Genomic DNA, 15,576 nt, shown 5'->3' on the forward strand with positions numbered 1-15,576 from the left:
TAGGGGAAGCTTTTTGATGGGTAGCAAGGAAAATAAAACGAGAGTAGCCTGTGCAATACATTTTTAACTTCTTGTATTACTCAGGATACAGCCTCTTCCTGGTCGCTGCTCACGAATTTGGCCACGCCATGGGGCTGGAGCACTCTGAGGACCCAGGAGCTCTCATGGCCCCCATCTACACCTACACCAAGAACTTCCGACTTTCTCAGGACGACATTAAAGGRATCCAGGAGCTATACGGTAATGGCTTCCTTTGTCAGCTGAATTCATCAGAAAACCAGGCAGCACAGGCTGAATTTGGGGATTCAGGTCTTGCAGTAATTGAAATATCACAAATGACAGGAACACTCCTTGTTCCTTTACCTGCCTCCTTCACGTTATTACCAAGGCTCCTATTTCTTACTAATAACACAATTTAAGGATGAGGAGTCACTAAACCTACTGAATTACTGGAAGCCCCCAAACTCCCTTGATAAATGGCAAACCCATAGATGAAAATTTTTAGTGCTTTTATTGGGCCAATGAAACGTGCTCTTCCCTAGCTTGAAATACCTGGTGTGGGCATTTTGGTCTACATCACCCTGGGCTTCCCAGATTGCATCTCCGGGCAAGAAGTAAAGGGCTTCRTTTCCTGCTCCAGCTGGAAACCTCTTCGCATTCCCCTCCCACAGCAGTTCAAGCYGTACAGTCTCAATTACATTTGCAAACGCGTGGGAGCTGATACGTGTGCATAAATGTGTTTGGCAAGCTCAAAGGGAGGAAGTGGGGTTTAAGAATTTTTATGTCAGTACATCTTTAAAATTTAGTGTTTTCTCTGCAGACACTCTTACTGAAATGAATGGGAATTACTATGATGAAGTCCACTCCCTTTCTCTATTTCCCACCTTGCAGAGCATAAATATACTACAGTCTATTGAGCAGTTCAGGAAAATCTATATCATTTCTTTTCCTATGCTTTTCACTTTTACACTGAGATATCTTCCTAATTGTATGTGACAATATTCTACTGTATTCAACACCTTAAAATTGATAATAACTCAAAATCATTACCAGATAAAAAAAACATTTTTCAAAAATCTGATTGGAATCTTCCCTTTCTCTTTGTTCTTGGGTATAATTAAGACTGGGAACTGAGATGTGGGCAGTTAAGTGCATTTTCTAAGCTCACACAGCATACCTCTTAGAGCTCAAACTTTAACTCAGGTCTCATGTTATAGTTCAGAACCTGAGGCAAAACCATCTTTCTTGCTGCTTTACAACTGAGATCACCCTTTAGAAATGGCTCTCTATAGGAACCAAATGTTTGGAAAACTTTGATTTCTTTCACTATTCAAGATGCTCTCATACCAGCTATACTCACATTTTGTTCAATTAAGTACATCAACCTGGCATCTAAGAAAAAGCCAAATGCCTCATACGGTAACACAGGAGCAGTCAAGTAATAAACCAMAATAAAATAAACCAGATGGCAAAGTGCATGCACATTTGATTACTGATGAAGGCAGAAAAAACATACAATTGCCTCAAAATGTAYCTTTAAAACTTGTAAACAGTTAGCACTTCTAGAAAGAAGAGAAATCCACTTTGATGTCTCAGCTGAGGTKCAGGTAATTCTGAATAGAGAGGCATCAAAGTGGATTTCTATTCTTTCCCCAAGTCAGTAAAATAAAAACCTCAGGGTTAACATTTCAACCAAACATAGCCACTTCTGAATGTCTTTGAAGTTAAACAGGCGGCTCCACATTGATAGGAGAAAAAACACAGACACACAGACACAGCGTCTTGAACGAGGCCACTCAGCCACACCGGGCCATGACTTGAGTTAAGGCCGTCTGAGCTATACTCTGAGACCCTGCTCTGGAAAAGATTATATTGTAATTTTTTTGTCCCTTCAGGTGTTATCTCCAAAATATTGCCCTTCTATAAATTCTGATGTAAACTCATGTTACCAAGGTGGCACTGTATTTCAGACTTACAGAATATTTCTGTTCACCACTGCAGAAGTATCGACGGACGTTGAACCAGGGCCAGGGCCAGGGCCAGGGCCAGGCCCTCGTCCAACCCTTGGACCTGTCACTCCAGAGCTCTGCAAGCATGACATTGTTTTTGATGGAGTTGCACAGATTAGAGGAGAAATCTTTTTCTTCAAAGATAGGTAAGTGAGATGGTTAAATAATATGGAAGAGATTGYCTCTCATTAGGGAGGGGTGAGACAGTTGACATAAATAATGATTACAACCCAAATTCACCTTTTCTTACAACTACACACAAACTTTTTTTGAGATTCTGGAATGTTTAACTTCTCTCGTGGTTTTAGGCAGTTCCATGCTGTTTTTTTACTTCTAGTTTCTGGCCTACCCTGGGATTGCTCATGCCGAGATGTTATGACAATGACTGGGCTGGTGACGATTCTGGMCAAAAATCAGAACAAGGAAATGCCAGAAACTTTACAAAAAAGCCTGCTCTTATGATATTTKCAGTCCAATTTTACACACTAAGAGCCAAAGTTACCCTTGATGTCACTGTGCTGGCTTCTGAGGAGTCACACAAGGGCTGCAACCAGCTCAAGAGGGTCAAGTAGATGGGAGAAGTGTCCAAACTTCTAAATGTCTATTCAAAACAGATCTAACCCCRGAATCTTTAGCTGTTTACCCATCTGTAACATTAATCACAAAATTAATAATGCAGGAGATGCATTAGTTAGTCTATTCTCTGCCAACAAAGGATTCATTCCCTACAAAATACTTCCGGATGCCTTTTACAGCATATACAATACGGACTGTAATTCAGCAATGGAAATTCCATCACTTCCAGTGGAGTAGAGTTCTGGAGGCACTGCCCTTCTGGATTTTATTCTCTATAGTCTGCACTTATTCTACATGCTAGTGCAAGCTTCAAGGCCAATTGCAGGAAAATTGGACAAAAATTCTAATAGCGATTTCTAAAAGACTCCCCCCAAAAGTAATACATTCAAAGCTAGTGGTAAGAACCCCAAATGTCTGTTCCACCATGGAGACACTCCTTAACAAACCTGTAGTGCAGGCATTACAACGGCTTTTCTGGTCTGAAGAGGGTCTGTTCTTTTCCCCACGCTCATAAAGACACAGTTATGGACATTTCTGAATGCCRTCTTGTTCCTGACTGGCTTAGTCCAGGGTCAGTTTAAAATCACCCAATAATAATAWCAGGTGGCACAAGGCTGTTGTAACGACACCTCAAGGACACTGGTGGTTAGGATGGGCCCCACGTGTGCGAGGGCTTCAAGGCAGCCAGTCCAAAAGGCTTTGCAAATGTGCAAGGGTGACAAATGTGCAAGCCCCAACAAAACGAAGAGGCTGCAGAGCWGCGGCTCCTGTTGCTGCTGCCAGAACCTCTACGACCCAGCAGCTGCTGTAATGAAGAGCATCTCCTGACGCGCTTGGTAGCACCATACACACTACAGCTCCTTTCCCCCCTTGCCATAAATCAATGCCTGACTTTTTATACCTTTTATCCTCCATTACCCTGAACATTCCCAATGTGGATGAAGATCAGGATGTGTCCACATCAAACACTTTCTCCTAACATACAGCAACATCTAAAAGCAACTGAGGCTGAGAAAATACCAAAACTCACCTGTTCACTGCTCCTCACCACGTGTCTAGCTGAAACTTAAAGGRAGCAGGAACTGACAAATGTGCCCTCTCACAAAACACCCTTTCTGAAACCAKCAGTTTAAGAGTTATCGGTATCTGCAGGTCGTGTAATGTCCAGCAATGTCCTCCAGGTTTTAAGTTTTCATCTGGAAGATGTGAAGGATTTATTACTATGCTGCATTGTTTAATTCCACACACTGGCTTTTCACAGCGAAAAGTCAGGGGCAAGTACGGATAATTTTACAGTCTCTGGTATACAGCAGTTCTTTGGATATAATTACTTCTGGTTCCCATCTATGTGACACCCTGACAATGTGCTTTGGGTTTGCAATTTGACTTAATCTTTATTGCAGACATTGTGTTCTAGCAATGGAGAAACTGTGATTAAAAAGTCCTAGTTACAGGAATATAATGTTCCCCATTTCTATTACAGCTGCTAAGGGCAAAAAGGAGGCATTAGACACATCTGTATGGGGACACCTATGATATCTCTTGTACTATTCTCATGCCCATCAGCAGCATGATTCCCTATAATCCAGTGATCCACAATGGCAAAAAAAGAGCCCTTTTTGGGGCGAGAAATGGCCCCACTGTACCTGCAACTTGGCATCACAGAAAGCCAACACTGGACGGTGCCACCAGGGATTGCTCCAGAGCTGGCCATATGCACCAGCCTAAGAGGATTGCCAAAGCAGKGTCACCACTGCTGCTAACAGAGTCATCAGAGAGCTGAAGTCTTCACTTTGCCTCAGTGCCTCGAAATATTCGCACAGCAGTAAAAAACCCTGCCAGTTTCACAGTATTCACAGTATCCTGACTGCCTTCTGCTCAGCTGTGGGCTTTGCTCTTCAGCCAGATTGCCACCCTGCTTCCACTTTCCAAAGCTGGCAAGCACCTACGGCCTGATTCAAGAAGGCACAATTTTAAATCTATTCCTAAATCAGGAAAGCACTTCAGTATTTTCTGTAATCCAAATCAATTTAAAGCAGTTCACATTCAGATACAGTTGGTCAAAGAACAATGTAAACACTAGAACAGTCTGTTCAAACTGACTCATGCTTTARGCTATCATTTAGCAAAAGCAGACAACAGTTATTTAATTGTTTTGCTTTTGAATTAATTTGCCTAGGAGTCTCTCAGCCTTCCAAATATTAGGGAAGCCACACTATGACTCACTACTGAAACTAAAAAAAACTAAATGTCTATCATGTGTTGTGTTGCACAGGCATGAGGACCAAATAGCAAAAAGAAGGTCAGATCAGAGGAATTCCATCCAAAAAGCATTTTCCTCTTTCCCCTCAAATCACATCTCAAGCCATGGAAATAAAAAGAGAAATCCTGTAGGTGTTATTAACCATAGGGAACAGTCAAGGCTAAAAGCTTATTTTGTTCCTAAAGGGAATAAAAATCTAAATTTCTGAAGTTTCCTAGGAAATTAAAATAAATAAGTAAAACCAACAACACTGAGTTGTTCCGTTTAAATAACTGCATTTGTTAATGTTGGAAAATCTTGATTATATCAAAACATAACTTGAAAATCCCAACCGAAATGAAGAATGAAATCTGTCTAGACATATAATACTAAAATGTAACTTGACCTAAAGCATTTTAAATTTGTCAGAGTGAAAAAGAAAGCCAAAATATCTAATTTCAACATTTCTTCAACATGATGAACARAAATAAAAACATCTCCTACCATTTTAAAAGGAAAGAAAATTCAGTTTTGACAAAACTTCCCATTTCAAAAGAAGACTTCACTATTTTAGTAAGTCTTATGAAATRTGTTATTTAATACAAAACTTGCCTTCAGCTCTCTGTTGGCTCTGGAAAATTCGGAGTCCATAGAGATAGTAATTATTAGAGTTGATTCATCTGTAAGTCAGATCCAAATTTGATCAAGAGCTACTTTTATTAATGCAGCGTTAGAAAGATTTGTTTTATGGATTCCATTTCATACTATATTGGATCCATTTTTCTGTCTAAAAAGACATGTATGACCTACATTCTATCATTACCTTTTACAGCCTTTTTTTATATGTTTAAACATTGAGATGAATAACAGTAATTAGCTAAATGCATTATTCTTTGCCTCTTTTTAATATRAAAACTCTAATGAGATATCCTCAGAGATATTTTTGTATATGATAAAAACACATACATGAATGCAAAATTAGTTATTACTAGCTTAGTTATGAGTACCATATGTCAGTTTAAATAAATACTCATTTTTAATTGAAAAAAAGAAAAAATAATGCATTTTGCCAGTTGCACTGGCTCTACAAAGTATAATAATTGAGTATCTTGCAAATAATTATACTTGCAAATATATTTCAGAATGTTTATATGTCCCAGTTAACTTTATTTGTTCATAGTTAAATTTCTGTAGATGATAACGCAGCCATTTATTAAATTAATTTAGGACTGATCTTCCAAGTTTTAGGCAAAACCCAAATCCACTTTCAGCTCCTGGGTTTCACAAGAGAATGATGATTCCAGGTAGGAATGGGTAACAACTGTTTGTACTTCTTAAAATACAGGACACTAGTAGTATCTTGAGCTTCAGCAACTTGCAGGACTTGATTGAATAATATTTGTGAAAGCTCTTTGACCCGAGGCTTATTTAATAGCTGCAGCTCAGTGAGAGAGAGATTCCAGCTACCTTGTTGGTTTTTCATTTTATGAAATTGGCAAAACTTTTATTCTGTTGAGGAAAAACGTTGGTTGTTCTTTGGAGGAAATACCAGTGCCATTTTTAATACTAAAAGCCCTCAGCACAAAGCTCTGCCATTTAAAGCTAATTACATCTTTTAAAGCCTAYCTCAAATGATGATCCTGCCTATACATAAAATAGCCAATAAATTACCCTTTGCATTTCTCTAATGAACATTTTTAGTACTAGCAGTTCCTTTTACAGCCAAGCTCACTTCCAAGCTGTTTGATGTACTGTTATTAGATCTGAACTTTTAGTCACTACAACAGTAATTGCAAGTGCAATTCACAGAATACAAATCTCTGCTTTTGTCAGACACCCATCCATCTGCTCCAAAGGCAAGAAGCCTCTAATAGTTTAAATGCCTTGCAAATAAGTTTATTTGTATAATCAAAACACAGGATGCATTTTGCTCTGATGCGAGAAGCAACATGGATGCTAAAGCAATCAGCATCAGCAGTTTCACCGGTGGTCCAGCATGGAGCGCGTTGTGCAGCTGTTTTAGTAGCATGCTTCTAGTGAGTGATTTGCCTTTTCAGCCACCACAGGAAAACACTTATAAGTGTGTACTGTGGTGTGTATGTGCATGCGCGTGTGCACATGTGTATGTGGCCTTTGCCAGAAATGATGAGAAACAGATGTGCTGGTGAATTAGTTCACTGCAAATCTCTTACAACTTTCTGTTTGGCTCAGATTCATGTGGAGGACCGTGAAYCCCCGAGGCAAACCCACAGGTCCTCTGCTCGTTGCTACGTTCTGGCCCGACCTACCCGAGAAAATTGATGCCGTCTACGAGGCCCCTCAGGACGAGAAGGCTATATTTTTTTCAGGTATCGGTTTGATGCTTTAAAATATACACAGTCACGCGCATAAACGCTATGTTCAAACTCACGTCGTGGGAAGCTGTGCCGGGGCCAGGGAAGTGCCTGCCCCAGCATGGTGCAGCTCAGCAGTGGCAGATTCCAGGCATCCCACCCTGGAGCATCTTAGAAAAAAGGCTGGATCTGAAAGGCTTTGAACAGCRTTCAGCGTCCCTTACGCCAAAGGGCACTTAAACACTTGGAAAAATAAGTTCAGCAACAAGTAAGACTAAGAAAGATCCACTAGTTAAAACAAAAAGCAGCTCCAAACCAGCAAGGGCAGCTCTTTTTCCTCGCTCAGCACTCCTGCTTTGCTCTCCTCTCATCCCAAGCTATTGTCTCTGTACATGTTGCTGGAGAAGATCTTTTTTTCCCCATGCCTTTCCATGCCTCCTCCTTTTCTGCGAAAWCCTGACTCCTGCTCCGACTGCGAGCTCCCGGGAGAGGCTGCAGCGGGCACCCTGGCTCGCTCGGCGCCAGGCCGTGGCTACCAGGAGGCACCTCTCTGTTTGCCCAGACTCGCACATATGGTTCAGCTCTACTGGCCAAAGTAGTGGAGCTGGGAGGCTGTTTGCAACAGCTCAGAAACTGAGCCAGCAGAAACTGGGCTTCAGTATCCACTAAAAACATGACTAAACATCTCCAACTATGTAAATGCCATATGGCTGAAGCTGCTGTACACTTTCTGTACAGGAGGGGAAAAAAAGTAGTAATAATCTATCCCACATGTCTGAAAGGCTGTTTTCCTAACTTCACATGGTGAAACAAAACAAAAAAAACTTTAAAAACTCTTTATTTCAGCCAAGTGAAAACATTAAACATTTCATTTATTATATATATAATGCCAATACATCTCCATCTCTCTCTCCCTTTCTGCTTCTCTTCTCCCTCCCCCTTTTTATTTTCCAGGAAAATACAACTAATGTKCTTTAAAAAAAGATATTAAAATGAGAACTATCAATCAATCAGATTAGTTAAAAGTAACCTGCAACTCAACTATCCAAAAACACTTACTACTGAGACCTACTTTTTGCTCTTGAATGATCATACTAGTAACTCTGCAAAACTCAAACGCTGCACTTTACACCTTTCTCATATTAAATATTTTGCACAGTCAGATCGAACTGCCACAGAAATCAACAGAAGCTTTTCCTGGAATTCACAGTTACTGTGATATGGAACCTGCAAAGAAATGTCCCGTCATGAATGAATCTCCCCATGTCTTTCAGTGAGCCTGGGGGTCYTATTTACTACCAAATTGCAACTCCATGTAAAGGGTGCACAACCAGACCTCTCCCACTAGTACATATTTGGAAGCACATTAGAAAATGTTGTACAGCAAAGGCCAACAGAAGCAGGGACTTTGAGCAACAGCTTCCTATTAATTGGTCAAGAATATTCCCAAATAAAACAAACTATGGCTATGTACAGAGGTTGAGCATGAGTTTCTACACTTGACCTTAGGCACCCATGCACAGTTTATGACTATCTCCATTATACAGAAAATTACCAATACTATTTGTTTTAAAATAATTGCAACTGTACTTTTCTTGCAAGGAGCTGTACATTAGATGAAGACAGTTTCTGCCTCAAAATGTTCACAAAAATAAATGAGATGGACAAGAAGCAGGAGAGGAAGCAAAAGCACACAGAGGTGAAGCCATTTGCTAAGAGGCAAGCAGCAACTGGAAAATAAAGCCAGTAACTGTAATTATAGTATATGTGCACTGTAGCCCTGGCCTTCACCAATTGTAAAACGCTAGAAAGCATTTTACATTTACACCATTAGTCTGATAAAAAGTCCCACAACAAGCATAAAAGAAGAGCTATTCCTCTGTATCCCATCAGTAAGCAGTGTGTGTTTGCTGTGTTCTCCCCCACCTAGGAAATGAGTACTGGGTCTATTCGGCGAGTAACCTGGACCGGGGCTATCCTAAGAAACTCAGCAGCCTRGGCCTCCCTCCCGACGTGCAACGCATCGATGCGGCCTTTAACTGGGGCAGGAACAAGAGGACATATATTTTTGCCGGAGACAGATACTGGAAGTAAGCTACGTTGCAGCGGTGGTGGTTTGCCGTTGGCYGAGCTCGTCTCTCTGGCGCGGCATGCACATGCAGGTGCGGCGGGGTGGGGGGAAGCAACCCGGGGCGGCAGCATCCTTTGGCAGCCCAAAAAGAAGGCTGCCAGCACAGCACTGACGGAGGCGGTGAGCGAGACTGCTGAGCCCAGCAGCATGGCTGGGAAAGCTCTTCAGACAACAGCATGCACTTGAGAAAACAGCTTGCCAGGGAGGAAGAACCGCGTGCTCCTCTCTGCAAAGCTGCTCACCATAACAACTGCTCTCTCAACCCCCGTGTCCCAGCTACTGCTCCCCGTCAGCCCCGGGCTCTCYAGAGGCGCATGTCCCTGCAGGCAGCTCGCTGCCGCTGGTGGGGCATTTAAGCAGAAGGCTCATCACTGARCACCGGAAACCAAAACCCAAGCAGCCTGCCTTTGAAATCCTTTCGCTTGAAGCGCTGCACACAAAAGCAAATGCCACCGTGCCCATCAGCACACGCTGGCAGTGCYGGGACTCCTGCAGCTGATACACCGGTCACCCATACACCTGCTTTACTAATGCAGCTGGCACTGAGGAGATCCCAACAAATCCCAAGAAGTGTGTCTGTCAGTACTTTAGGAAATCTTGGATTGCATTCATTTCCACAGTCTCTACATCCTTTTCAAGTTTCTAGTACATACTCAAGCCAGTTTTGTTGCAAAAAAGTCCACAGATACACATAAACATGTATCTGCACCAAAGCTGCTGTTCGAAAAACTGTATGAGAATCAAAATACAATGCAACACAAGAAACCAAACACACGTCATTAAAACAACTCTTGCATTGCAATGGAGCTTAGAAGCCCTAATCAATGTGAGATCTACCTGTGTTGGAGTAACAGTCAGCACTTCCACCAAAAGCTTTATGCTGTGCACATATGTACATATATATATATATATATGTATGTACACACACAGACATACAAAAAGGCCCATAGGAGTTCAGTGACTTAGCTACAGCTATATACGAATCTATGGCAGCACTGGGTACTGAACTGCATTTCCCTTTTGTATTCTGCACATTCAGAGTAATTTTCAAGACAACTGTGCTGCAATTGGGCTGGCAGATACAGGAAGGATATTTGACTCAAAGATGAGGAAGAAAGGTCTTTAAAATGCCTCAAGTCTATTAGCATGGTAGAATTAAATATCTTACACTGCAGCTAAGCAAAAGTATAAAACACATACACAACAGAATTGCATGATTATAACTGGCTGGAAGATCTGGCACAAAAGATCTTCTTAAAAAGCAGACCTGCACTCAAGTGCTCCGATGAAGCGGGGTGAACTAGCCCAGAATCGAGGCAGCAGGCCCCGGCTGGCCTCCAGAAGCCCCTGTCAGGAGCAGGACTTCAGGCCAGGAAGGCAGATGTTAAATGACAGGCTGAAAATAAAACCATTCATTAACTAACAATTTGGAAAGGAATTAAAAAAAAATCAGAATCACCAACCAGAAATTTAAAAAATTACCCAAGCTTTTAGAGCTGCTTTTCAGAGATACACCATATCAAAGAGGTGTCAGTATAATTAAGTCCAGTTTTTATCAACAGTCGTTGCCCGTTATGATCAAACTGGATGAGTATCTATTTTATAACCTAATGGCAGCACTTTCCTGTAAGTAAATAAAATACCCTTTCACAAATTACAAATTGATCATAATTTTCTTCCAGATACTTTAAGCACAGCACTCTTTTCCATTATTTAAATATATACATATATATATATAAAAGAACTTAAAACCTAAAGACTGATACTCATTTTTTTTTTAATGTCATATTGTACAGCTGATCTAACTGAATGTTTTCAAGTAGTTTTAATGGTCGTTTGCAATACTTCAGATTCCTACCAAAACCTACAGACCCTGAGTTAGCAAGCTGCTGGCCTCCTTCGTTCCAGCYGCTGTTTGGATTAACTGTACTCTGAGGCCTCCAATTTATCTCTCTAATCACAAAGAGTATTTTTATCAAAATGCTTTATCAATTGCGGTCACTGCAGATTGCACAGTTTATTGTTAAGAAACCAAAGCAACTTTACRTGATTTCTATCTGTTTAGAGAAGCAAGCAAGCAGTTAACAAATATCAGAGGGAAAAGGAAGCATGTGTGCTTAATGCAGACACTACAACCCTTAAGTATGCGGCTGTTTTATTTTACACAAGGCCTCTGCCACTTGTAATCAAAATAGTTACATGCCTTGGCCCTTCCCATGTCATTATCACACACATTTTATTTCAACGGATATTTTGGAAGCCTTCTCTTGTCCCTTGTTGCAGCCCCAAGCTATCTTAGAGTCATCCTAGCAGGACTGCTAAGCAAAGCGAAGGCATGTGAGGGAGAGGAAGAGGAGCTAGCTCAAATTCCACAGCTSAAGTTTTAAACATACACTACAAGGCACTAGATTTTCTTTAAATATCTATAGAAAAAAAAATAATTATCTAACTTGATTTTGACCAACTTACTGCCCATTTGCACTGGTGTAACTCTGGACACAATCCAAGCAGTTTCATACAGCAATGAGGCAAATGCAACRCAGCTACACACAGGTACGGATAAGCAGAAAGTGAGAGCACGAGTGCTTCCCTCCGGGATTACTCCCAGAGATCTCCGCAAACCAAGGTGAGCTGAAGAGGTGATGCTCGCGGTCACTGCTCCCTCGCAGGCACAGGGACGAAGCCTGCTGCRCGCTATACCCAGTAATACTGTTTAGGGTCACCTAAACAGCCTCCTCTGGAGCAGGTGCTCYGGCCGGCGCCTCTGCAAAGCGGGGAAGGCGAGCCAGAGCCTTGCCCCTTCCCTGCCACGTCCGAGAAATCTGCCTCCCCAGATGCCGATTCCCTACCGGCGAGGAGTGAGCATGTGGATTGCTTGTTGGCAAGAGTGCAAAACCGGCTTTGGGGAGAGCAGTCCTCTCACCGGGCAGTGGAAAGTGCCCAGAGTAACAAGGCGATACAGACACACACCGCTCCTCCTGCGCCCGAAGGACACGACGACAAAGATCCGACTTCCCTGGGGTTACATGGATTTACATCAGCTGAGCTTTTCTCTACAAAGCACGGAGGGTGAAAGCCATTGTGTGCACTTCGAAGAGATTCATGTATTTTTAACATGCATTTATCTTTTAATCATCCCTGAGAGGGAGGCAGGACTGTGGAAAGACAACAGGGTTCTAGAATGAATTATCATGGAAAGTAATATGTTACATTTCTGGAATTGTGTGTTTCAAATTTTAAAGGTGAATTTCTGAAAAACATTTTGCTTAAAAAGCATATTTTCAGTTCAGCAACAATTGCATTTCTAGAAACAGAGGAAGCCAAATGTCACAGGGTTTTAAAGGAATTGGGAAACACAGAATGGAAAGAGTATTACAATCTCTGCAAAAAAAAAAAAAAAATATGTCAAATCTTAACATTAAATACAGATTCATAATGCCAGGATATAATTTCCTTCAGGTACAATGAAGAAAAGAAGAAAATGGAGCTGGCATCCCCTAAATTCATTGCTGATTCTTGGAATGGAGTTCCAGATAACCTCGATGCTGTCCTGGGTCTCAGTGACAGCGGTAAGCTGCAAATCTGATCTAAGCCACTGGCAAGCTCTCTTAACTTTCACACCAGACAATTACTGGAGACTTTAGTTTCTCCTGCTTAATGAATAGGAGCTAAATGCTAATTCAACTTTACATACTGCAGGCTCAAACTTTTTTTGTCTCTCTTTCTTCTTCCATTAAATATCAATTGATAAATATCCTACTAACCACAGACTTATCCTTTTAAAATGAAGCATTTAGAGAACAAACTTTGCTTAGATGAAATATTTGGGAAGCAATAATAGTTATTCTAATATCCTTTTCATAAGGCTCGTTTAATTTAAATCTGCTGCCTTTCTTTATCATTTGCTTCATTGATGCTTAGGGCTTTGGAAAAATTTATATGGCAAGAAATGGCTTTTAGTAGCATTTTTTTTCTCCTTTTCTTCCTGTTAGCTTTTTGTAGGAAAAGAAGCAAATTAGTTTCATAAGGCTTTATACTGTCTTGTGAAAGTGTCTTAGAGCATCTTGCTGCTTTCTGCTGCTAAGTTGTATGGGACTGGAAACGTGCTACGCAAATGTTAGGCTGCTAAATATATGGAGGAGAGCAATAGGCAATGCAGTTACTTTGATGTCAAGATGTCACCAAGGCCAGGATCTGGGGTTTGTTGGCTTTCCAGTTTGAGCATGGGGAAAACTAGCCTCTCTTTCCAGCGTAGTTTGAGATGGTCACAGAAGAGGTTCCTGTCACACACAGCCTGCTACACACAAGTTGTTTTAGCACCAATTCGTGTGAGCAGGACAGTCCCTATGACTTGGAAATTTCCCAACACCCTAACAGGTCTGTAGGTTTCCAGCAGCCAGAATGTGGCCCAGCACCATTTTGGCATCCTTCTGCTCCACCACGGCCAGCACGAYGATCCTCTCCCGCATGACAGGCACAGAGAGGTGGCATCTTGCTCTTTTCTTCCTCTTAGCAGCTGCAGCTGAGGGCTTGGCACCTTCTTTTAAGTGCCCCCATACTTTTTGCAGATACGTCTACGTGTCTGGAAGCACCGCTGATGTCAGTAAGTCCGGAGCGATTACATTTTTGACATCCACTGCATCAGCAGACATTTCTACCCAGAAAWCTCAGGCTGACAAACTGGTAACCTGAACAGAGGCTCCCTTTAAAGCAAGACCTCTGTTCTCCAGAAAGGGTTCTCTCTTTTTTTTTTTTTAATGGAACTTTTTAAAATTGAAAAAATATTTTGGGAAATAACTCTTCCAATTCACTAGGCTTAGTGAAATCAAATGCACAAAGGAGTTTTGATCAAGAATTACGTTGTCCATAACCTGAATATGTTTTTTAATTTACTCCACAGGATACACCTACTTTTTCAAAGATCAATACTATCTACAAATGGAGGACAAGAGTTTGAAGATCGTTAAAATTGGCAAGATAAATTCTGACTGGTTGGGTTGCTGAATTGTATGAGCTATTAATAACCAAATATTTACTTTTTTTGTTATATGCCTTATCTGTAATTAGAAATAGATCTGAATGCTAATTACTGGACCAGTCTGGTACTGGCACCAAAACATTAAGTACCAGTACTGTACACATCAGATAATTTAAGAGTGTTTGCCTCCTCAGTACACAAAAGAAGTTTACATATATATTCTGGTACAATTTTTCAGTTTTYGTGCTAGTCATAGTAATGCTCCTAACAGAACACGCATCGTTCTTTACCCCCCTGGTGCTTAAACAAACAGAAACCCTCGGAGACTGGATCAGGCCCCTGCGTAGTACATATCCCAAAGAGGCTCAGATGAGATGTACCAGCAGTGCACTTTGATTTTTTTTTTTTTAATACAACTGTTATAGTAGATGGTTTGTCTTGATGTTCTTCAACCCCTTGTGAGTTTGACCATTACTTCCATTTATTTACATAATAATACAGAAAGACTGTCAAAGGCACAGGTTGCCTCAGGATTTGATTTGTGTTGATGCATGATGGAATCATGGCAAGAAACTGTATTAAAGTATTGTTTTAAAGTACTTTTTATTTTAATATCTTAGTTAATTTAGCAATTTGCTTCATGCACTTTGTTACTACTATATAACTTGTTTATATGGACAGAATGACTCAGATTTTTGAAGTCAATGCATTATACATAAAAGTCAAGTATTATTGTTTAACTTGTCTTATCTTCCTGTTCTTTATAATATTAGGTTTTTGTTTGGTTAGTTTTTTTGCTATGCATTGGGCAACAGAAAAATGTTCTTTTCACAATCTGATGGAATGTTTCTCATTCAAAAAAGCAGAAAAGAAATGTCCCACACATGAAGTGCCAACGATACAAATAAAATCAAATTACCCTGTCAACACTTCTCATGGCCCTGCTTCATTAAATCRTTTGCATTTAGAAATTCAGTAGCATGTCACAATGAAACACCTGTCAAAGGAAAGACAGTAGTTCCTCAGTATATAACTGCATATTGGATTTACTTAGAAACCTAGATTAATTTTTCTGTTAGCTCTAAAAGTGGAACTGCACCAATTTATATTAAGCAGATGATACAGCCCACAGGCTTCCACGAAGCCCCCTGCCTTTGCAGAACAGTGTACRTGCCTGTCTGTTATCCACATTTTTMTTCCTTATCACTATGGCTACCCCCCACAACACACACAGCCAGGATAGACGCACAGCCTCGCAACTCCTACTGGGCACTTAGTGCCTCTAGAAAGAGAGAAACAGAGAGGGA

At 40.9% G+C, this 15,576-nt stretch overlaps 1 protein-coding gene across 1 annotated transcript in view; it reads left to right on the top strand.

Moving 5' to 3' along the window:
* Positions 1-15,196, top strand: part of MMP2 (matrix metallopeptidase 2) — a 35,914-nt gene extending 20,718 nt beyond the window's left edge. Inside the window, exons 8-13 of the mRNA XM_085301060.1 lie at positions 85-240; positions 2,002-2,155; positions 7,039-7,175; positions 9,091-9,250; positions 12,751-12,860; positions 14,192-15,196. Of these exons, the coding sequence (XP_085157186.1) occupies positions 85-240; positions 2,002-2,155; positions 7,039-7,175; positions 9,091-9,250; positions 12,751-12,860; positions 14,192-14,295 (821 nt within the window). The 3' untranslated portion in view covers positions 14,296-15,196. The remainder of the gene's footprint in view (positions 1-84; positions 241-2,001; positions 2,156-7,038; positions 7,176-9,090; positions 9,251-12,750; positions 12,861-14,191) is intronic.
* Positions 15,197-15,576: the final 380 nt, after the last annotated feature.

The sequence above is a fragment of the Rhea americana genome, unplaced genomic scaffold, assembly GCF_003343005.1.
Source record: "Rhea americana isolate MKP2758 unplaced genomic scaffold, rheAme1 scaffold_172, whole genome shotgun sequence".
Classification (NCBI taxonomy): domain Eukaryota; kingdom Metazoa; phylum Chordata; class Aves; order Rheiformes; family Rheidae; genus Rhea; species Rhea americana.